At 40.4% G+C, this 24329-nt stretch overlaps 1 protein-coding gene across 1 annotated transcript in view; it reads right to left on the bottom strand.

Moving 5' to 3' along the window:
• Cdc73 (cell division cycle 73) overlaps nt 1-11349 on the bottom strand; it is a 116697-nt gene extending 105348 nt beyond the window's left edge. The window contains exon 1 of the mRNA XM_028769951.1: nt 11150-11349. Coding sequence (XP_028625784.1) covers nt 11150-11349 — 200 coding nt within the window. The remainder of the gene's footprint in view (nt 1-11149) is intronic.
• Nucleotides 11350-24329: the final 12980 nt, after the last annotated feature.

Here is a 24329-nt window from a genome sequence, read left to right on the forward strand (position 1 = left end):
TTAAAAATTTATATATATATATATATATATATATATCCATTTCATTTACCAATTATAGTTATATATTTATTTATATATATTTAAAATATGGGCACACATATTTATATTCATATATAGAATTTTTTGTTTTGTTTTGGGTTTTGAGGCAAAGTCTCTCTGTATAGCCCTGGATGTATTTGAATTCACTCTGTAGACCAAGCAGCCTCTGCCTCCTGAGTGCTGAGATTAAAGGCATGTGCTACTATTCCAGCCTGGAGTTTAAAAATGATACAGAAATAAATAATGACTCAGAAAAACAACTTAGGAGATTTAGAAACTTTACATTGAAATAAATTTAACATTGACCCCATTTAAAATACAACTTTCTGTTGACATTATTTTTACATGATATAAGATTTAAAGAATAAATCTCCAGGCGGTGGTGGCGCACGCCTTCAATTGCAGCACTTGGGAGGCAGAGACAGGCAGATTTCTGAGTTCGGATTTCTGAGTTTGAGGCCAGCCTGGTCTACAGAGTGAGTTCCAGGACAGCCAGGGCTACACAGAGAAACCCTGTCTCGAAAAAAACAAAAACAAACAAACAAAAAAGAATAAATCATACCAGATGTTTCTTTTTCACCTTGAAATTAAGGCCATGTTTTCTTGTGACAATGGCAACAAAGGCTATTCAATAAATACACTTTTCAAGGTTTCCCAAATAAACACAAAAAGTTTATCACCATTTTTAATTAGTTAGTTATTCTCCCTTTTTTGGACTACATATTCCTAAATGAGGGCACACAACTGGATGTGTTTGCTTGCTCATCAATTAATCTTTATAACTTTCCAAGAAAAACAAAACAGAGAAATAGAGCAAAAGGAAAGCGCTTCGGGCAAATATCAAATGATCAGTGTGCAAGATTAACTATGCTTCTCTGCAAAGGAAAAAGAAAATTTGATGGGAAAATACCCATTATAAAATGCACATATGAAAGTGTAATTGTGCCAGGTGGTGGTGGTGCACGCCTTTAATCCCAGCACTTGGGAGGCAGAGGCAGGCAGATTTCTGAGTTTGAGGCCAGCCTGGTCTACAGAGTGAGTTCCAGGACAGCCAGGGATACACAGAGAAACTCTGTCTCGAAAAACAAAACAAAAAAAAAAAAATGAAAGAAAGAAAGAAAGAAAAGAAAAGAAAGTGCAGTTGTGTTTGTTTCATTATTGTTCTTTCAATTCTTTGAGATAAGTTCTCACAGTGAAGCTCTAACTATGCTGAAACTTACTATATAGTCCAGGCTGGCTCTAGAGTTTTATTATAGCTAATTTAAAGAACATATTCTTGGGCTCTACCAACTTTGTTTAGCTATACCATGGGGTGGGGAGGGGGACAAGCATTTATTTACCTTCAAAAATAGGTATATAAAAAAGGTGTCTCATGCCTCAGATGTTCTTTCTCTCTGCTTTTGCTGTTGCTGCTGCTTTGAGGCAAGGTTGTAATGTAACTCGGGCTGCCTATGAACAAGCTCTGTGTCTGAGAATGACCTCACACACCCAAGTTTCCCAACTTCCCGAGTGCTGAGTGGGATTTCAGGCATGTGACAACTTACCTAGTTTGATTACTCTTGAAGATTGAAGCCAAGACTCCATGCATGCCTGGCCAGCACTTTACCACCTGAGCTCTACCTCCAACCCTAGCTGGAGAAAGTTCTCTAGTTCTTTCTTTCAGATCAAAGTATGCAATTTCCACAAGAAAGGTTTTTTTCTTCCATTTTTGTTCTAAAGCATTTCTTGAAGGGACAATCTTGTTGAAAATAGGAAAATGACTATTGTCATTCACACTTAGCCTTGGTAAAACTGATATTTAGCTAAGCAGATGAATGAACATTATAATGTGAACACTGGGAGAAAGTGGGTTTTGACAAAAAATAGGCAGTTTTCAATTGAAACGAACTTGAGAACACATTTCCTAAAGATGGTCTTTGTGTAGCCTAGATCCCTGAAATACACTAAAGTATACCTGTCACCAAACCCAACTTGGACAAACTCAATTCTGAGCAGATGAGATCAAACACAACACAGACAAAAGACAAAACTAGTGAGGGCATTTTTGAATAATTCCTTTTTAAAAAGCTTTTTGACACACTTTGTGAGTGCTTTGTGTAACCTTGGAATGGTCGTAGAGCTAGCTCTGTAGACCAGGTTGACCTCAGACTCACAGAGATCTGCCTGCCTCTGAGTACTGGAATTAAAGGCATGTATTTGAAAAATTCTTAAGAGAGACTCAAGGCATATTTGATCCAAAAACATTGGCCTAAGACCTTCTGATCCTCTTAGTTCTAGCTCAAAGATAAATACCTCTGCCTGGCCTCTCTCTGTAAATACTTCATGTAATAGGTAACCGGACAAGCAAACCATTGGAAAGCTAAACAGTTTCAAAAAGAAACAGTGGAATTTTGATTAGCTAACAACAAGATCCTAAAAGACCTTATTCCTAGGAATATAAAATGAACTCTTTGCACAGCCTTGACAGAATACTGGAGTTTAATTTGCAACTTAATTTTCTGTAGACTTTTCTCGGCTTTGAGCCAGAAGGTCTCAGTCGTCAACAGGACACACGGCTTTCAGAAGGCTGAACTAGGCAATTGATCGGGTTTCCTCATCAGCTGCAAGGGTCTCTACTGAACCTGCCTAAAAGCTTCTCCTCCTCCTCCTCTTCCTCCTCCTCCTCCTCCTCCTCCTCCTCCTCCTCCTCTATCTTCTTCTGCCAATGGCTTACAAACAAGGACCATCAGGAACATATAACAGGGAGAAGCAATCTAGCATAGGCCATGAACCTATCCACTGTGAAGAAGGGGCCAGGCTGCAATGCCACTCGTTTGCTGATCCGAATAGCTGTTTTAACTAGCCACACAACTCTATGGTTTAAATATGTATGATAGCAAGGATGCTCTGAGTGAATGTGTGTTGTTGATGTAGGCACAGCCGTGTCAAAGATTCCTGTGCCCCAGACCCATGGGAAAATAGTAACACCATACCCCATCCCATCCCCTCCCCAGTTGAGGCTCAAAGGGATAGCAAAGCCTTCCTGGTCCAGGAGCAGATGTTGATGTGTATGCAGAAATTGTCTACCATAGCTTTCTCCCCACCCCCACACTATGATTATGGCCTGAAGGCTGCTCCTCTTGAGTGTGCCTCCTTGTTCAGCTGTATGTAATTACCCCGCCTCCTTGTTTGTCTGTATGTAATAGCACAGCCTCCCTGTTCAGCTGCATGCAATAACCAGCTTCCCTGTTTGACTGTAAATAATAAACATGCTGCACTTCTTGGAGGCTTTGTTTCTCTATTGGACAGCCCATCCTTGCTTTTCTACATGTCTGTGTGTTTGTCTGTTCTTCATTGCCTTGCTGCTTCAGTCAAATCCATTCCTGGAATCTTGCTAGATGTGAGAAAGCTGGTTGTTCCCTTCTGAAATCATGCTAAACTATGGCCCCTGGTGTAGCAGTGGCAAGCAGTAGCAAGACCTTTAAGAGGCAGTTTGTTCTTTAGAAGGAATTGTTGCTGACCCTCTGGAAAGTGACTCCAGTTGTGACATGCTTTGTCTCTTATCTGGGAATGCTGTTTTTGTTATCACCCAGGAAACCAGTGGACTAACTTGTCAGCTTGCAAACAATGAAAATTGCAGATCTCTCAGAGTTCTGAACTAAGATGTGGCAACATGTTTTCGTAGAAGGTCAGCTGATAAATGTTAGAAGGTTCATGGTCTAGAGGTGGTCTCTACCATTTTCTCTTTCTGTCTTAACTCTTTCTTTCTTTCTTTCTTTCTTTCTTTCTCTCTTTCTTTCTTTCTTTTTCTTTCCTTCCTTCCTTCCTTCCTTCCTTCATTTCTTCCTTGCTTCTTTCATTCTTTCATTTGTTTTGAAACAACCCCCAGAAAATGTGGGGTTGGGGAAGCATTCTTAGCTTTCAGGCCATACAAAACGTGCCACAAATAGTATTTGAGCAATACAGGATTTTGACTCTTGTTTTTGATGTATACTTATTAAATAGAGTATGCTAGGTCCACTTACTGTGTGCTATCTAGCATCGGCCATGAACCTATCATGTGCCTATGTCAACAGGAAGACCACACATTGTATATACCTATTAAAATTTCCATAAGAGGATGTTAGCTTGGACTTGCTCAGTTTGGGTTTATGAACTAAGAATATAACTCAGTTAGTAGAGTCCTCTCCTGGTGTGAAAAAATTTCTGGGTTGCATCCTCAGTCCAGCATAAGCAGGAAGTAGTAGCACACAACATGTAATTCCAGCACTCAAAGCAGAGGTACAAAGATCACAAGTTCAAGGACATCGCTGAGGCCAGCATGGGACCCTGTTTTTATTGTCTAATGAATTAATCAATATAGTTTGGGATATGTGTTACATTATTTGGGGGGAACATTATATTTCAGATATGGTCTGAGTATGTTTCCTAAAAATTCATCTGTTAGTCGTATGGTCCCAGTGGGATGATGTTAAGAAGTAATAGAACATTTAAGATTTGTGGACTGCATACTCTCATTCACATCTTCTTGTTTGTTTGTTTGTTTGTTTTAAAGATTTATTTATTTATATATGAATACACTGTAGCTGTCTTCAAACACACCAGAAGAGGGCATCAGATCTCATTACAGATGGTTGTGAGCCACCATGTGGTTGCTGGGATTTGAACTCAGGACCTCTGGAAGTGCAGTCAGTGCTCTTAACCACTGAGCCATCTCTCCAGCCCTTCTTGTTTGTTTTTTAAAATTATTTTTAAAGTGTTAAAGCTATTCTTTTCCTAAATATCATATAAAAAAGAAGAGCTGGCTAGTATACTTAAGCGTTAGAACATATACATAACCATGGGTCAATCACCAGCACCAAAAAATCTTGAAGAAGAAAAAAATTAAGGATAGCTTTGGCCCATGGAGTTATCACTTTCCGTATCTAGAAGTTATAGATGAATAAAGAAATAAATGAAGCTAAAACTGTAGAGAAGAAGTAGGAGCCACAGTGGCCATATTTAGATGTGTTTGAACCATCTTGTTTTATCTTGTTCTATAAAGTCAAAGTGTGTTTTGAGCTGGGCAGTGGTGGCATGTGCCTTTAATCCCAGCACTTGGGAGGCAGAGGCAGGCGGATTTCTGAGTTTGAGGTCAGCCTGGTCTACAGAGTGAGTTACAGGACAGCCAGTATGACACAGAGAAACCCTGTCTCGATAAACCAAAAAATAAATAAATAAATAAATAAACCAACCCAAAGTGTGTTTTGAGCTGACTGTTGATGTTGTGAAGTTATTTAACGGGAGAACATCATGATCAGGTTGCTTTTGCTAGTTCAGATGCTCACAGAAGAGGTTGCAGAGGACCTCAGATGCCCTGTTCAATTTACCCTTGACAGAAAACAGCTAGACAGGTTTTACGTTTCTGTTTGATCCTTGTAAGATAGTAGTGAGTTGATAATGTTGGGATTCGAGGTACTGATAATCTACTGTTTCATTATTCCTTTTTTTTAAGAGTGTTTTGGTGTTTGGTGTGTGTGTGTGTGTGTGTGTGTGTACACATATGACTGTGCGCCTGGTGCCTGTACAGGCCAGAAGAGAGCACTGAATTTCCAGTTCCATTCTTCTCAAATGGCAAATTGTCCATCATTAATTAGAGACACATCTCCTTTGGAAAGGCAGAATAGTGTGGCTATTGCAACCGTGGCCTCAGGGATCACTTGAATTAAAGGCACAGTCTGGCAAGTGAATAGCCTCAGCCAGTCTCTTAGCCCTTTGGTACTTTCTATTCTTTGTACATAAGATGAAGATAAGAACACACTTGCTTCATAGGCATGTTAGGGAAGTTGAGTGAAAAAAGTATGTGCCAGGCAGTGGTGGTGCATGCCTTTAATCTCACCATTGGGAAGGCAGAGACAGTGGGGATCTCTTTGAGTTTGAAGCCTGCCTGGTCTACAAAGTGAGTTCCAGGATAGTCATGACCACACAGAGAAACCCTGTTTCAAAAAAAAAAAAAAAAAAAAAAAGTATGTGGCTGTGTTCTCCAAAGTCTGTGTGTTGGGAGCTACTTCTCATATATCCACATCTCCATCAGACGATACAGAAAGAAGCTCCTTGCCAAATGCCAGTGCCTCAAATGTATTAGATGTAGCATCTAGTACATCAATAAATATGAATTCTCTTTCTCTTTTGAACCAGCGAGTGCCTTTCTCTTCAAAAACTGTTTATCTTTTCATAGTTAACCTATGTTCTCCTATGAGGAATCCCAGAAGTAGGGTAAAAAATACAATTTGTTTTGTTTTTTTGGGTTTTTTGTTTGTTTGTTTTTGTTTTTCGAGACAGGGTTTCTCTGTATAGCTCTGGCTGTCCTGGAACTCACTCGAAAGATACAATTTAAATAGAGAATTTTTTAACGTTCCTATTTTAGTGTGTGTCTACTGTATATGTGTGTGATGTGTATGTTGGGGGAGCATGTGTATGCCATGACACTCATGCGCAAAGCAGAGGAAAAATTTCAGGAGTTGGTTTCTCTCCTTCTATGACAGGTTCTAGAGGCTGAACTCTGCTTGTCAGGTTTACATAGCAAGCGCCTTCACCTGTCGACTCACCTTACCTGTCCAAGGAATGTTTTACTCACTTGCCCAAGAAATGTTTTACTTTAGTTAAACATTCCACTCAAGTCAATGTTGTAACTCAGAAAGGGTAGGGATGGAAAGGAGGGAGAGAAGAAAGAGGAACGGACAGTAACAGGATGGGTAGGTGGAGGATTGCACTCCAAATGAAGAGAGCAGTGTATTCTGTCACTGTATAATGCATGCTCTTTATATGCCTTTTGTGGGTGTGCCCTTGTGTGTACCTGTGTGTGTGCGCGTGTGTGTGTGTGTGTGTGTGTGTGCCTGTGTGTGTGTGTGTGTGTGTGTGTGTGTGTGTGTGTGAGCATGTATCAGTGTGAGTGTGGGTATGGGTGTGTATGTGTGTAGGCCAGAGATAAATGTGGATGACTTCCACTTTTACCCTTTACCTTAGTTTTTGAGATTCTTTTACTCAATCTGAAACTCACAGGTTCAACAAGACCAGCTGGCAGTGAGCTCTGGAGAGCTTCCTGTCCCTGCTTTCCAAGGGTAGGATTACAAGTATGCTTCTCCACACCTAGCCTCTTACACTGGGCTATCATTTTGCTGGGGTATCATTTTGCTAAGACGTCAGACACACACACACACACACACTCACACACACACACACACACACCATACACTCATGCTGTCTCTGATTATCATGGAGTCATTAATGCTAACAGGGAGGACATTCCTTGAAGGAGAAACGTGAAAATATGTACATTATTATACAAACAGGCCTTTAAGCCCACAGCAGCCATCAACATTCAGGGAGGGCCACACCCTGTTGGCCCTGTTCCAGGGGCGGGAGCCATGTCATTCCACCCATACCAAGGTCAGGCCAGAGCAAATGAGCATCTCTCCAAGCCAGTGTGTAGTGTCTTGTAGATCATCACCTCCAGGTTGCATTCACCAGTCTCACTTATTAGGATAAAAGTATTAAGTCCCTGCACACTAGATCCTGATTGTGTTCCTTAACTTCTCTAATTAGAGGTTTGGAATGTTAGGACAAACTTGTAGTGAAAAGTAACTACGGATTTAGTATGTAAATACTTTAGAAGAAGGCAATATGAGAAGTCCTATAGTTCTACATGTATTCGAAATTGCACGTGTTTTAAACTGAGCCCATGAGTTTGTATATTTGTGGTATTAGGAGGTAAAGCTCTTGGGATTCTTATGATCTTCAGAGTAAATCATGCTGTCCCCATTATCTACCATGCCACCTCAGTAGAACTGGTAGCTTTGTAAGAACAGGAACTAAAACTCGGCCTGGCCCAAGGATGTTTGATATGCTTGAGTATGTGAAAATATTTAAGGCAGTCCTCTCCAGATGTTGGCTAGCACCATCCTTGTGAGACAAATAAACTTCTATTTATTATTAACTTCTCAGCCTTCGATATTTTGCTTTAGCAACAGAACATGGGCTAGGAAAGAAAATTGAAATTTTTTCATATCTTTGAGAAATAACACGCTGCAAGAAATATCAGATGTGTGTTAGGGTTGAAGGACTGCTTGAGTTCTACTGGAATGAATAGTAGTTGAGTTTAAAGCAAATCAATTAAAGTCTTAAAGATTTCCGAATAGCATTTACCTACCCAAGAAAAGAGAGGAGAAAAAAGTAAGGTGCACAGCAGAACTCAGTTTATTGGCTTATTTGTTCTTCAAAATAGATTTTTAAATATGAAAGCATAGACAATTCATGTTTGTTTTTAAAAACCAGCTTATTAAAAGGAAGAATGAGGTAAGTTCTATTTCAAATCACATAAATCAAAATTATTCCATATGAATAACTTGGAGCTCACTTCTCTGCCCACTTTCCTCTGTTCATACCTTATCTAGCTAATACTCTTAAAGCTCAGGCTAGAAGTTACTTCCTCTAACCAGGCACAGTGGCACACAGTGCTCAGGAGACAGAAACAGGTGGAGAGATGAGTCTGAGGCCAGCCTGGTTTACAAAGGCAATTCCAGGACATGCAGAGCTACACATAGAAACCCCGTTGCAAAGAAACCAAATTAATTAATTAAAAAATAATATGAGGAGATTACTTCCATGATAATTCTTCCAATAATAAAAAGATGATATACTAGAGTCTATCTCCTCAAATTCTCAAAATCAGTCCAAACTATGCAGCCTTTCCCGTTTATGAATGTCATCTTTATTTTCTATTTTCATTACAGTGCTTTGACATACTATGCACATAAAACTTGCTGAATTCAGATAAAACTTGCTGAATGCAGGAACAAGCATTTTGACTTATATGGAATTTCTTTGTTTAATGGTGAGGGACAGAATATTCACACAGCTAATACTCAGACTGTATATTACTCTAGAACTGGGTTGCAGGGCCACAACCACTAAAACCTACACCTGGTATAGGTAAGGACTTGCTAAGAATTCCAGTTCCCAACCATGATCCCTCAGTCAGTCAGTGGTTGGTCTGTCCTCTACCTTCATGCATAAAACATCTAATCATAAATATCCAAGTCCCTTCTTTTTCTTCTTTATGAAAAGGCTGTCTTTTTCTCTAGTCTGACTTGAAATTTCCAAAATACAAGTTATAGTAGCTGATTTCCTTGCTGTACATAGCATTAAATAGATGTCCTCTGTTTGATCTCCTTTTGGATAGTCTTCATTTGATTTCACAGTGGTGATGCAGGTTTTGAGAGATGTTGGCTTTCCCTTGATCCAATTGATTGACCCAGAGTTCTAACATTCCAGACTCTCATAGTCATCAAAAGGTCAACCTGGGTCAGTGACTCTGAGATCAAGTTTGCTGTCTTAGGATCGTGAGAGTAAAACACTTGGACTCACATCGGGGTCCTCAAAGCAGAAACATGCTCTGCTGAGAATTATTACAGAAAAGTCATATTTTGGGAAAGTGACAAATTAAGGAAAAGTATGAGAAACTCCTGAGAGTTGGGAGGTGTTCTAAGGAAAAAAAGAAAAGAAAAAGAGAAAGAAACAAGACATTGAATTTCTTTGTCTGGGGTTTCTATAGGGTGATGGCAGATACTCAAAGTAATTTTTGTTGACGTTGGTTAATCGTCTAGACTATCATAAGCAGACACAAGGGAGGATCCACTTGTTCTCCATGCATGACTCTCTGGCCCAACCAGGGAGATGATCATGAGCTGTCCCCGACCTGCCCCACCCAGTCCATTCCTCTGTCCAGTCATTCCTAATGAGTTTTGTTAATGACCTTGCCTGTCAGCTAATGTTGCTACCTCTGACCTTGCAAGTATCTCTCTGGCTAGGAATGACTCCGTTCAGTTTGTTCTCACATTCACATGACCAGCTTGTAGCTTTATCCTATCAGAGAGTTAACTCTTATCTCAGCCCCCCGAGAGTATATGCAGTCTCTTTTTGTTATCTCTTTTTTAGCTCCTTTTCTTTAGGATGCTCTAGATGGTCTCCTAGGTAGAAGCATCTGATTAGCAGCATTATTTTTTTTTACAGTTTAACTTATTGTGGTCAATTATATCAGAAGTAAGACCACACATGCCCTGATTAGCCTTAATTGTCAACTGAACACAGAGTCATCTGAGAAAAGACGACACAACTGAGGATTGCCTAGATCAGGTTGATTTTTGACAATTTTATGTGTGATATAAAAGGATCCAGCCTACTCTGGAGAGCCCATTGTTCAAACCAGAATGGGCCAGCAGGAATTGTTATCCTCATGGTTTTTGCTTCAGCTTCCCTTAAAGAGTGTGATCTTTAAGTAAATCCTTTCCATCTCTGTGTTCCTTTTGGTCAGAATGTTTTATTCCTGCAGGAGAATCAAATTAGAACAGTATAAAAGGATATCAGTGACTTACATATATTCTTGAAGGGCTTGGAAGGATTTGTGAGGAAACAAGGAACTGTGGTCACTGGCCCAGAGCTCTCCCCTTCCTCCTATCTGTCTACCTTAGTTATCCATACTCTATAATAAGTCCTTATTCATCTTTCTCACTTTGCTGTATTAACTCTTTGTTGATGTTGTTGTTTGTTTTTGTCTTTCTAGAATATGTTTCTCTACATAACTGGCTGTCCTGGAACTCACTCTGTAGACATGACTGGCCTCAAACTCATAGAGATCTGCCTGCCTTTGCCAGCCTTTGCCTCTCAAGTACTGGGTTTAAAATTATAGGCCACCATGCCTGGCTTCTCTTAATCTTCCTTTAACCCCAGCCTTACTACAACATATGTGAGCAAGTTGCACGTTTCACCATGAGCCTATTTCCCTTACCACTTACAGAGGCATAGTTCCTCCATTGGTAAGAAATTATTTTCTAAGCACAGGCTCTTTCTTTTATGATTACAATATGTTTTTAGAAACCATATATACTGTATTTTAGATCAGTATGTTTTATTTATATCTTGATAATCTTATACTTGTGAACAATGCATCTTGAACATATCTTCCCCAAGGTCCCTCTTCACAGTCTCCTCAGGCACTTGGTCCCGACACATCTTTTCCACCCTTCATGTCCTCTCCTTTGTTTCCATAACCCGCTGAGTGCAATGACTGCTGCCTGTTGGAAGGCTGACTAACCTTGTTGACTTGATATTGTGCAATGTAACCATAACCATAGTATAGGTAACTGTTGCAACAGTGTAGGTAACCATAGCTACAGTATAGGTAACTATTGCTACAATGTCAGTAACCACAGCTACAGTGTAGGTAACTATTGCTACAATGTCAGTAACCACAGCTACAGTGTAGGTAACTATTGCTACAGTGTATTTAACCATAGCTACAGAATAGGTAACTTGCTACGGTGTAGGTAACCATAGCTGAGGTGAGTTTATGAGTAGAGTAGTCATTCCATGCTCAGACCACAGCACAGTTCTCCTCCCCATCCTCTGACTTTTCATTCTTTTCATCCCTTCTTCTGAGCCTTGAGTCATGGGTTGATAGAGATGCTCCATTTAGGGTTGAACACTAAATATGTCACTTACTCTTAGCACTTTGACTAGTTGTGTGTCTCTGTATTAACTAATGGCTAATTCAGAGAAGTTTTTTTCTGGCCAAGACTGAGGGCATATTAATCTATGTCTAGAAGATATTTGATGACATGTGCGTTTAGCAAGAGCAATAGTAACAGGTTTCTCCTAAGGGATATGACCTCCCAGGCCATGGGATTTTGATTAGATTTATGATGCCAAGTGTGAAATCCTTCCAGTGGAGCAAACCTCAAATCTAATCCGCAAATAGTTGGTTATCTCCATAACCTTTATACCATTATGGTACCAGTGACACATCTTGCTTGTTAGATGGGTATTGTAGAATATAGGGTTCACAGCTAGCTAATACTTTTTAGTTTTGGTATTATATGAAGTAAGTTGATGTAAGCTAAAATTGTTTTTGTTTATTCATTTTACAGAGTGAGACATTGGACTCGAGACTGGTGCATGCCAGGCAAATGCTGTGCCATAAAGCTTTAATTCCAGACAAAAGTATTTATTATTTTTGAACATTGTTTGACTAGGCATAGACTCACATGTTTAAATAATTGGCTGTATTAGGAGGTGCAGCTTTGTTGGAGTAGGTATGGGCATTGTTCAGGAAAGTGTGTCAATGTAGAGGTAGACTTTGATGTCTCAGGTACTCAAGTCTAGCTTGGAGAAGATTGACTGCGTGACCCTTGTTTGGGTGATCAGACATATAACTAAGATGATCCATCTCAGGGTAGAGGGTCTACAGAAGCCATCTGTGGTACAGCTGCTTTTCCCTGTGTGGTATGGAACTGTGTGCCTCTCGTACAATTAGCTGCACATTCTCTCTAAGGAGTGATAAGACATGGAACCAACTCTGAGACTTCTGAGAGTTGAATGTCCTTAGTGGGAATTTGAGGATAGCCATCGTCCTCTCCGTGGTATGGGGAAGCATGCCTTGTTGATAAATGGGATGTCTGCCTCACAAGAAGTACAGCAACACGGGGAAAGTGGTTCATGAACTAGAGATATATTGCAGTGTCTAAGAAAATGTTTGAGACCAGTTCGCAACCAGGCTGTGGAAGCTATTGAATGGTGTTTTTTGTAAACAGTAAGTCATGGAATGGAAGCAGAGAGGTCTGCACAGGAAGAATTTGCTTTTGTTAAGTGGGGAATGCAACAGAAACAAACACGTGGGGTCTATTCTGTGCTTTAATCTTTGATTTAGCAGTGAAGATATTAAAGAAAAAAAAAGGATGAAACGGAGGTGTTATATCATCCTCTCCCCCAGCCCCCCAGTGTGTGTCTAGATCTCCTGGAGGGCCAGAAGAAGAAACTTGATCTCCTGGAGCTGGAGATACAGTCCATGAGATACCCTATATCAGTGCTGGGAACTGAGCCCTTGTCATGGGAATTCTGACCAGGGTAGAATCAATCAGGCAACTGGACAGAGATAGGAGCTCCATTTTGTTACTTGAGGACATGGACCATAAGGGGCTTATGCAGCCCCTTACAATTTTGTCCCACAGATTTTGTAGGTTAGGTAACAGTGTAACCACCTGAGTGTACTCTTTGAGTACCATGACCATTGAGGGGAATTTTTATCATAGTTAAACATGTTTACAGGAACAGACACTACAGAAAAAAATATTTTCAGTTAGTAATAAAAAACATTCCTTTCTTAGCAAACAGGATCTGGGACAGGCAGTGTGACCTTCAGCCAGACAGTTGTGGCAATCATTTCTCGAGGCAGCTTCTTGCAAGTGTTTGCTTTTCCAAGATAAGAGGCAGAGGCTTTAAACAAGCACCCAACACAATAGAGTAAATCTTTTAACATTCTACTTTTTACTTAATCCTACAGTTTTCAAGCAAAGATTCCTATTAGACTACCACAATCAGAGCAGTAATTAGCTTTTGTTAGGTGCATCTATAACATAAATATTTCAGTATGAAGCTAGGGAATACAGTACAAGTTAGCTTAAGGTGATGAGACCTTGGGATACTTTGGGAGCAATGGGAAGAATCCAGCAGTGAAGGGTGAGTGAGTGAGGCAGATGTGGCAGAAGTTAGCCCTCAGGTCTGACCTTTAACGTAGACAAAAGGCAAATCCGTGACTCACCGTGAAGATAGGAATCTTGATAACGTGCTGGAAACTAGAATAAACAGGAAGTCCTGGGCATTTAAACTTCGTGAATTGTGGGGAGAGGCTTTTTTAAAAAATTACTATTACATTTATTATCTAGTGTGTGTACCACACACATGAGCGGGTCAACAGATGGCTTGTGCGAGCCAGCCCCTTCCACCATTTGCAAATTGGGGGATGGAAGTCAGGTCACCAGGCTTGGCGACTCAAGTACCTTTACCCACTGAATCATCTTGCTAGCCCTAGGGGATTAACTTTATAACAGGGACTAAAGGAGGTCAGGAGGATAAATCTGAGTGCTGGAAAACAGAGAAATTAAGTCATCCATTCCAGAGGCAGAGGCTCTGGATAAGAGTTTAGTTGGTTATCTTCCTGTTGCCCTGCTGTCTTCCCTCCATATATTTGGTTACTGTGCATTGGTATTTTGCCTCCACGTATGTGCGTGGGAGTGTGCCAGATCCTTCAGAACTGGAGTTCTACACAGTTGTGAGGTGCCATGTCGGTGGTAGGAACTGAACCCGCTCCTCTGGAAGAACAGTCAATGCTCTTAACTGCTGAGACATCTCTCCAGCCACTTCTCCCATGTGTGGATGGTAGGAAGCATTACAGTTTGAGTAAACTAGTGTAATCTTAATGCTACCACAGGGGTTTTTTTTCTACCTAAAAACCATCAGCCAGTGATCTCAATATTTTTACTAAAATTTAGAACATAAATTTTTGTATACTGCAGTTATAGCTGTTAGTTTGTCAAATGCACAGATTTCAGCTTCCTGTTATTTCAAAGTTTTTATTTAAATTAAATAAAGCTTTGATTCTTTCATTGTTTTTTTTTTGTTTTTTTTTTTTTTGTTTTTTTTTTTTTGTTTTTAAAGCAGGGTTTCTCTGCATGGCGCTGGCTGTACTAGAACTCCTTTTGTAGACAAGGCTGGCCTCAAACTCAGATATTCAAAAGGCATGTGCCACCATAGCCCACCAGAATGTATTGTAATGGTTATTTAAAATAGCACTTAAAAACTAAACCTTTTCCTGGGTAAATTTTTGTGTGATCCAATAAGAACATAATGAGTTCTCTGTACATTGTTGGCCTTATTCTTCTTGGGAGAAAGACAGCCAACAAGCCATGTGTGTGTGTGTGGGTGTGTGTGAGTGTGTGTGAGTGTGTGTGTGTGACTGTGTGTGTGTGTGTGTGTGTGTGTATCCCAATGTATCAAGTCTGTCAGTGATAAATGTCCTGAAAGATGACGCAGGATAAGACTGTGACTAGTTTATATAAATTGGGCAAGAAGGACTAAGTTTAAGGAATTTTGCTTGGATGTAATTTAACTGCACTTTTCTCTCACAGTTTATATCAAATATTATATTATAGAGATTTCAATGGAATAAGACCAAAATGTCACTGAAATTTTTCTCTTCAGTGGTAATCAAATAATGTTATTAAAGTACTAGCAATTTTTATTTGTTCTGTTTTTATTTTTAAGTTCATTTATTTTATGTGGATGGATATTTTGCCTACATGGAGACATGTGTACCGCATATGTGCCTGTGTGCCCACAGAGGTCAGAAGAAGCTTTCAATCAGGAGATTGAAACTGGAGTTACAAACAGTTCTATGTTGCCATGTGGGTACTGGGAAGTGAATCTGGGCAAGAGCAACACCTGCTCCCGTCTGCTGAACTTTCTCTACAGAGCTGTTTTGTGTTCTTAGAACAGAATCTATAGGGGCTGAAGAGATGGCTCAGGGGTTAAGCAACCACATGGTGGCTCTCAACCATCTATTATGAGATCTGGTGCCCTCTTCTGGTGTATATGCATACATATAGGCAGAACACTATATACATAGTAAAATAAATCTAAAACAAAAACAAACAACAACAATACAAGATCTACATTTTCCAATCTGGATATAGCCCATCTCTTGTCTGCTGGGAGGTGGCACAGATGAAGGAGAGATGCCCTCCTCCCATCACTCACCCCTTACCAGCCAAGGCAGGTGGGGGAGCTGGCCCTGGAGTCATGAGAATAGGAGAATTGGCCATGTCTCTCACTGGCTGCAACACTCAGGAGAGCAGGCCCTGCACCTCTCTTGGGCAGCAGGGTAGAGCTGGTTGCATATGTTGTTGCTGAGTTGGTCCTGAGGGCATGAGAGATGGAGAGCCACTGGGTTGATCAGTTCAGATACCTCTCAGGCTCAGATCCAGGGCTTTTAATTGACCCACCCTAACATCTACCTCATTTATGAACTGCTGGAGTGCATGAAGGGGCCAGTCCAACAGATCTAAAACTACAGAATCTTCATGATACAGGGCAACAAGAGGATACCGAAGAAGATCCCCCAATAATGCGGTTTCATTATTGATAGAGTACCAGAGGCCAGAGGCTAGGTACCAGACCAAGGAGTCATTGCAATGAACATTTGCAAGCAAAAAACCAAAAGGGTATACTGTGGGACATACTGTGACACACTACAGCTTCCACAAAGAGATTTTTTTGTCTCTGTTGGGAGGTGGTTGCAAGGGTAGAGGGTAGGTACGAGGAGAGTGGGAGGGGTGGTGTCTTAGTTTGGGTTTCATTACTGTGAAGAGACACCATGACTAAGGCAATTCTTATGAAGGAAAACGTCTAATTGGGGCTGGCTTACAGTCTCAGAGGTTCACTCCATTATCATAATGGCAGGCAGCATGGCAGTGTGCAGGCAGACACGGTGCTGAAGGAGTCAAGAATTCTACATCTTTCTCCAAAGGCAGCCAAAAGGAGACTGTCTTCTGCAGGCAGTCCTGAGGAGGGTCTCTTCCACACTAGATGAAGCTTGAGTACTAGGAGACCTCTAAGCTTGCCTATACAGTGACACACTTCCTCCAACAAGGCTATACCTTTTCCGATAAGGCCACACCTCCTAATAGTGCCACTTCCCATGGGCTAAACATCTTCATACCACCATATAGGATTGGAGGTCATGATGTGAAATGCACAAAGAACCAATAAAAAGTTTTTACAAATTGACAATTCTTGTATTCCCTCCACTATTACTGTAGTTTAGAACTTAACATTCCTGAATACCTATATAAAAGGCTTAGCATTCAGGTTGGCAGTATTGGGAAGTAGTGAAACTTGAATGTGTCAGAAGGTCCAGGAAAGCTTTAGATGTGCCCTTAAAAGGACAGGGTAGGATCTTGTCTCTTCTTCCTTTGCTGTCTCTCTTTCCCATGCAAGCCCGGACCTTCACAAATTTGTTTTGTCACCTTGTGCTGCTGATCACTGGCTTAAAAGCAATAGAGTCAACCAATCATCCACAAGTGGTCCAAAACTCAAGGCAAAATGTCTTTCATGTTTATAAGCTAACTGTCTGATTATTTGCTCCAGGAATGGAAAGGTAACCCCCATAAGTACTCGGTTATAGTCACCAGTACCATAAAAAGCATCACTCCATCTTTCCCTTTGAACTACAGGTAAGAGAAGTAAGAATCAAGAAGGAAGGTTTTTCATTTTCTTGACAAAGAGAGAAGGATGAGGTCAAGCATCACTCATCTACATGGAGATAGGAGCGAATCTCAAAAAGCCTGCTATTGAATTGAATTGAAGTGAAACTCTGAGCTAACAATTTACTAGTGCAAGGGAGAATATGCCACTTGAGATTTTCTTTTTAAAATGCGCCCTCTTTTGGCTTTTAAAAGCACTGCACTTATGAATGGACACACACACACACACACACACACACACACACACACACACGCTTGCATGCACGTGTATGCACGCAGCAACCCACACACAGACAAATGCACACAGACCACACAGACACATGCACACCAACCCCACTGTGTTATACAAAAGTGTTTGGAAAAAAAATAAGCACCTTTTGAATAAATCTTTTGTTCATAGCCTCCTGATAACTCTTCAGAAAATTAAATTTGTAAAATTATCACAATCTTTAGCATTAAAGTTGCCTTAATATATCATTTAAAAAATTTTAAGAATACCTGTGTCTTGTGCTTAATTCTAACATAAAGTTATAAAATAACCAGTCTCCAATCCCATTTCCCTTAGTCTCAGAATGCATGTAAGACATTTAAATGAAGTTTCAGTTTCACACTTTAAAAAAAAGTTCAGAATGTAGTAAGATGTGGTAGAACACACCTTTAATCCCAGCACTCGGGAGGCAGAGGCAGGTAGATCTCTGTGAGTTTGAAGTCAGTCTGGTATACAAAGCACAACCCAAGATTACATAGAGCGACCCCGTCTTAAAAAGAAAATACTTGATTGTATCTTTAACCATTTCCTTCCATACAGAGGCATTTACTAATAATCCATTTCATTTTTGAGTAAGGACTTGGAATATATACCTTCCCAAATACGAGAACTTCAAATAATCTCAAACTTCAAACTCTACTGGCTATGTGCTTTTATTCCTGGATTTCTAAAACCTTCTAATAAATTTGGCCTTTGCCTTGAGTTTTGACCAGGCACAGAGTTCCTAGCACCCATAGAATTTCTTGAGGACAGGAGTGACTTCTGGTATTTTCCACGAGCCCCTTTTCATTACACCTGAATCATGGTAACAATGTGATTAAGACTGGTCCTTAGAGATGTTGCTCAGAGCTTCTAGGAAGAAGCTGGCCTCCTTTGAAGGAATTGAGTGGGCCAGACATTTCAACTCTGAGATGGGTGTGTGATACTGGAGATTCGGTTTAAATACTAATGGCTCTTGACGAAATCATGTGTGCCTATGTTATAAAAATATGATGAACACCTTTGAGTGACAAGTTTCCTCCATGGATACACTCTTCCACTTCACAGACTTAAGATAGTAGTATCTTTCATAATAAAACTTCAATGGTAAATATAGAACTTTCTAGCATTTTCTGACTTGTTCTAAAGAATGAGCTTAGGATTGCTTGAGATTGCAGTCAGAGTTCTCCCAGTCTCAACATTTTGTCTATCACCCTACTTGTGATGAGGAGAAAAACCTATACATGGTAGTCTGCCATATAGGATATGGTTCAGGGCCCCAGTGAGTCGAGGACAAAACCTCTCTAGAGGTATGCTCTGGCCAGAGGTGTCAAAGTCCAAGCAGGGTAAGAGGATATTTATACATGGGGTTATTTGTGTAGTATTAAAATCTGTGTAGGGGTGACGTGGGTATCCATGTAGAAAAAGACCTTGGGTGAGCTGCCAACATGAGAATGAAGTTCATATGTTGAAGAGAATCCAGCGGTGATGTGATATGGAGAAAATAACCTCATAAAGAACAAATAAGATCAACTAAGGATTGGGAGTCTGTTTCCAACTCAGAGAACAGATTCATGCATGCATGGGGAGGAAAAAGAAATGCAATTGTTGGATTGTAGTGGGAGGAGTCAATGCGTGCAAAGGTTCAGTTACCAAGACAGACACAATTATACAGATCTTCTCTGATGTGAGCACCAACAGACACAGCTGTATGATTATTTTTCATAGGATGGCTGGGAACATTAAGCTTACAGATGCTTGTAGCATATTTGCCATCATAATGGGAGAGGTTGTCTGAGACGGAAATTAATAAACATGTGTGGGTTAATCAACAACTAATTTTGTTTTGTTTTTGAAACAGTCTCTCTACATAGCTCAAATGTCCTGGAACTGTGTAGACCAGGCTGGCCTTGAGCTCACAGAGATCTGTCTGCCTCTGCTTTTGGAGTGATGGAATTAAAGGCATGTTCAACCACACTTGGGTTATTGACAACTTATTCAAAAGGTAGAAAACAAGATTTGGAGAGATAGGAATGCCTTTGTAATATAAACACAAGAACTCACATAAAAACCAAATAGGTGTGTAATCCGTTCAGGCTGAAGTGGAGACAAGAAATTCTTAAGAATAAGCTGGTCAGTCAGACTAACCTGTGAGCTCTAGGTTCAGCAAGAGACCTTGTCATAAAGTAGGGAGCAGTTAAAGAAGACACACGAGGTCAAACTTCCATCTCTAAAAGCACAGAATGGGGCTGGTGAGATAGCTCAGCGGTTGAGAGCACTGACTACTCTTCCGATGGTCATGAGTTCGGATCTCAGCAACCACATGGTGGCTCACAACCACCCATAATGAGATCTGATACCCTCTTAGGGTGTCTGAAGACAGCAACAGTGTACTTACATATAATAAATAAGTAAAAACCTTTGGGCCGGAGCGAGCAGAGCCGGAGCAAGAGAGCGGGGCCAGAGCAAGCAGGGCCGGGGTGAGGTGTGGTGAAATAAATAAATAAATAAATAAATAAATAAATAAATGGCGTAAAGCCATTTTAAAAAAAAGCACAGAATGCCTATACCCACATACTTAAACATGAACACATACCACATAACACATGTATGCCCAAAATAAAATGGTCTTCATAAAATAAAAAAAAATTTATAGACAACAAGTTTTTAAAGAAATAGTAAAGATATGTCAAGTTCTTTTATAATGATCCTGAAACTACGGAGACTGAGGGGTCTCTGAAATAAGAGTTTATTTTTATTGAACTGTTACCGATGCTAACAAAGAAAGGAAGCTTCCTGGGACATGTTTCAGCGGCTCCCAGTAGTGAGATTAGAGATACAGAGATGTAAATTTGTCCTTTAGATCTATCAGCCGAGACCACTTTTATGAAGAAAATTTTGGGATGGAAAGTATAAGTTGTTTGCACTAAGCCTGCATATTGGCTATGTGTAAAGGGTGTGGGATAAGGGAGAACAGAGTTTAAAGGAGGAAAGTTCACAGTTCACAGGAAGTACATACTGCTACCGGACTAGTTTAGGTTGTAAACAGAATGGGATGGATCCTGTTGATCATCTAGTCACTGCAGATCTGAATCAATATTTCAACATTCATTCAGGATGTAGCTGGCTATACTATATCCAACGTCAGGAGGCAGACAGGGAATGAATGCTTTTGCTCAGCTTACTTTTACTTTTTATTTTATTCTTATTTTTGGAAGATCTCTCCAACCTAGAGATTGCTGTTACCCAGAGAGGGTGAGTATTTGAACTTAATCAGGACAATTCCCCACACAGTCTCCATCAAATCACTTCCCTCAGAACGCAGGGAACCCCGTAAGGGGAGGCAGAAAGAATAGTAAGAATCAGAGAGGGAATGGAGGACAGGAGGAAACAAGGCCTTTTAAGATAACAGATCAAAGCTCATATGAACTCACAGAGACGGTAAGCATGCACAGAACACACAATTCTGGGCCACATAGAGTTCCAGCGCAGAGGAAGAAGACACAAGCCCTTTTCCTAACCCAGAAGCTATCTCCAACTGCTAACTGGTCAAAAATGAGAAAATAATTTGCTTCAATGGAGTCTCACCAGGCCAAGTAGATGACCAGGACAAAACTAATTCAATGGCATTTTGAAAGTTCTTTGTCTTACAATGCTTTGTCAGGTGTTTGTTTCTTTGTTTGTTTGTTTTACCTTACAGATCCTTTGCCTACATATTATGGTTTCCAATTTTGTGTTGTATGGGATTTCTGTGTGTGCAAATGTGTGTGTCTCTGCTTCAATATTTGTTTCTTGTGCTTTTTCTTGGCTCTGTTTCTTCTGTTTGTTTTGTCCTATTCTGGTTTGTTTTTATTTTAACTTTTTATTAATTATTTTTTAAAATGACTGCATCTTAATGAGAAAAAGAAAGGGCATAGATTTGGGTGGGCAGGAAAATAGGAGGGATTTCAGAGGAGTTGAGGGAGGGGGAAATTGTAATTAGAATATATCATAAGAGAAAAATATATTTTAATAATATACACATACACCCTGGCATCCCCAGAGGTCTCTCAGGTGATTCTAGATTTCATAAAATTAAAAACTGAGATTAACCATCACAAACTCATAAGGCTGTATTTACCAATATATTCTTGATCTTGACTAGATATCCTACATTACACCCACACTATGTAGTCAAAGAACCAGCACATCTATCATCTATCTATCTATCTATCTATCTATCTATCTATCTATCTATCATCTATCTATCTATCTATCTATCTATCTATCTATCTATCTTCTTTTTTGTTTGTTTGTTTTTTTCGAGACAGGGTTTCTTTGTATAGACCTGGCTGTCCTGGAATTCACTCTGTAGACCAGGCTGGCCTCGAACTCAGAAATCCACCTGTCTCTGCCTCCCAAGTACTGGGATTAAAGGTGTGTGCCACCACTGCCCAGCTTCTATCTATCTTCTATTTCCATTTACTTCTCTTCAGTTTTATTAAGGTAAAAATGACAAAGTTCTTTAAGGTGTACAACTTGATTCCCCCCCCCCGTCCCCCGCCCCAGACAGAGTTTCTCTGTGTATCAGCCCTGGCTGTCCTGGTACTCACTTTGTACATCAGGCTATTCTTAAAACTATAAAGACTCAACTGCCTCTGTTTCCCCAGTTCTGGGAAAAAAGGTGTGAGTTACCAAGCCATGCTAACTTGATCATTTTAAAAACACTGTGTGTGTGTGTCTGTGTACATATCTGCAGGTTAGAGTACAACTGAAGGGTTGGCAGCTGAGTCATCTCTCTGGCCCACAAATTGATGTTTTAAGTACAGTAACTATAGCAACCAAGCTAATTAACATATCCATCACTCCTAAGAGTTTCATTTAGTTCCTGTTAGAAAAATTAAAAGCGATATCTTTAGCAAATTTCAAGAATAAAATACAGTATTATGAAGTCTATTTATAGTGCTGTATGTTAGATCTGTATGTTACATATGTAGAACCTTTTTTGGTATTGTATAAGTTAACACTTTCAGTAAAATCTATCTATTTCTCCTCCTCCCCAGGGTAGTAACTATCATTCTCTTCTATGCCCAAATCCTCCTTTTCCTCCTCTTTCTCCTTTTTGTTTTTGTTTGTTTGTTTGTTGAGACAGGGATTCTCTGTTTAGCCCTGGAACTAGCTCTGTAGATCAGGATGGCCTCATACTTGGAGATCCGATGTCCTTTGCCTCTCCAGTCTGGAATTGAAGACATGCACCACCACCTCCTGGCCCCCAAATCCTCATCTTGTTGAAGTCATCACTGTTGGTCCAAAGCAACTTCTCAAAACGGCAGTGTTGCTGACAGTGTCCTAAACAGAAGGACTCTGACCTGGTGGGCAAACAGAAGCCTAACTTCGGCTTCTGTTTACCAGGGACCTCTCTTAATCTGCTCCAAAAGGTCAATTACCTTGGATAGACACACACACACACACACACACACACACACACTGCCTCGACTCCCCAAAAATTTTCCTTCTAGCCATGGAGTGGTTAAGTTAGTGATTTTACTGCGCCCTTTTGCTTACAGTCCCAAGTGTGGACAAAAAGTATTTTTATAGCTAGCTCAAGAAACACAGGAAGTTGGAAAGTATCAGTCTGGTCCAATGCATTATGTTTAAGTTAGTACTTGCATTCTGATGTTTTTTAAAAGATTAATTGCTCAGTAAAAATCTCATCTACAGTATATTAAAATTAAATTGTGCAGGAGACCTGGTGGTTCATGGTATCCCAGCATTTAAGAGATGATGCTGGAGGAAGGTAAAATTGAGACAGTCTGGGAGTAAACAATGTATTTCTAGAAAGAGGGAGGGGTTTACATTGTTTCGCTTAATCCAGCCAAGAGGTAAACTGTATTTTGAAAGTTCTACTTCAAAACAAACAACAACAACAACAAAAGCCACAGTAACTTTCCTAACTCGCTATCTCTTGGTAAAGAGATACTCTAAAATTATATATAAATAACAAACTTTGATTTTAAAAGTAAATTTGGACGTATGAAAAAACATGTTATGCCCCTGGGAGATTTGTTTTTGCAACTAACTTTCATTCTTTTATGATTTCATGGTATACAGACCAAGGGAAGTAAAAAAAAGAACAACCATAAACAGAAGTTCTAATTTTGTACCTTGGCAACATGAATCTTAAGTTTAGGTTCAGCATGAAGGCTCAATAAAGGTATGGATCTTTCCAACAGTTGTTCATAGTTTTAGAGATACCATTAGACCTTGGATTTCACAGTTTCAGTACCCTCAGTGTATAAAACTAAGGGCGGATTCCCCTGAACTTAAGAAAAAGACGTACAGAGGGCTATTATTACCATCACTGAGCGGCTTGGGTAGGTTTGTCTTTAGGAGTTGTGGGAGCCATGGCTGTTAAAGCCATGATCAACTATCTCTGGGCTAATTCGTTTCCTAATTTCAGTTTATCTTAAAAACACCACCTTGTTTTCTTCGGAAAGAACATTAAACATTCGGCCATCTTTGTCTTTCATTTTCTGAGTATAAAATTCAACCTGCCTATGGACTCCTGATCAATAAGTTAATCTTAAGATGTCATTCCGGTTCGGTCCATGTTTCACATCCTAAACCTGTCGGACCGGAGGCGGTGACTGAGCTACCTACCACCCTCAGGTAAACACCGGGTCACCACTCTGCCTCGAGTAATTTTTCCTGTGGCTCTCTCTAAGCCTCTTTCTTAACCCTGAATGCCGGCGTGAGGAGGTCGGGAGAACTCGGCGGGCAGGTGAGTGCCTCGCTCTACCGCTGAGGATGCGAACCTGCAGGCTCGTAGGCGCGCGGGCTCGTGGGCGCGCGGGCTCACGGGCGCGCGGAGACAGGGGAGCCAGGAAGCGCGGCGAGCCCGGCGGCGGCGCGGGCAGCCCGGTGGGGCGGAGCGAGGCAGGCGGAGGGGCGGG

This window comes from Grammomys surdaster, unplaced genomic scaffold (assembly GCF_004785775.1).
Source record: "Grammomys surdaster isolate TR1022 unplaced genomic scaffold, NIH_TR_1.0 196, whole genome shotgun sequence".
In the NCBI taxonomy this organism is placed as follows: domain Eukaryota; kingdom Metazoa; phylum Chordata; class Mammalia; order Rodentia; family Muridae; genus Grammomys; species Grammomys surdaster.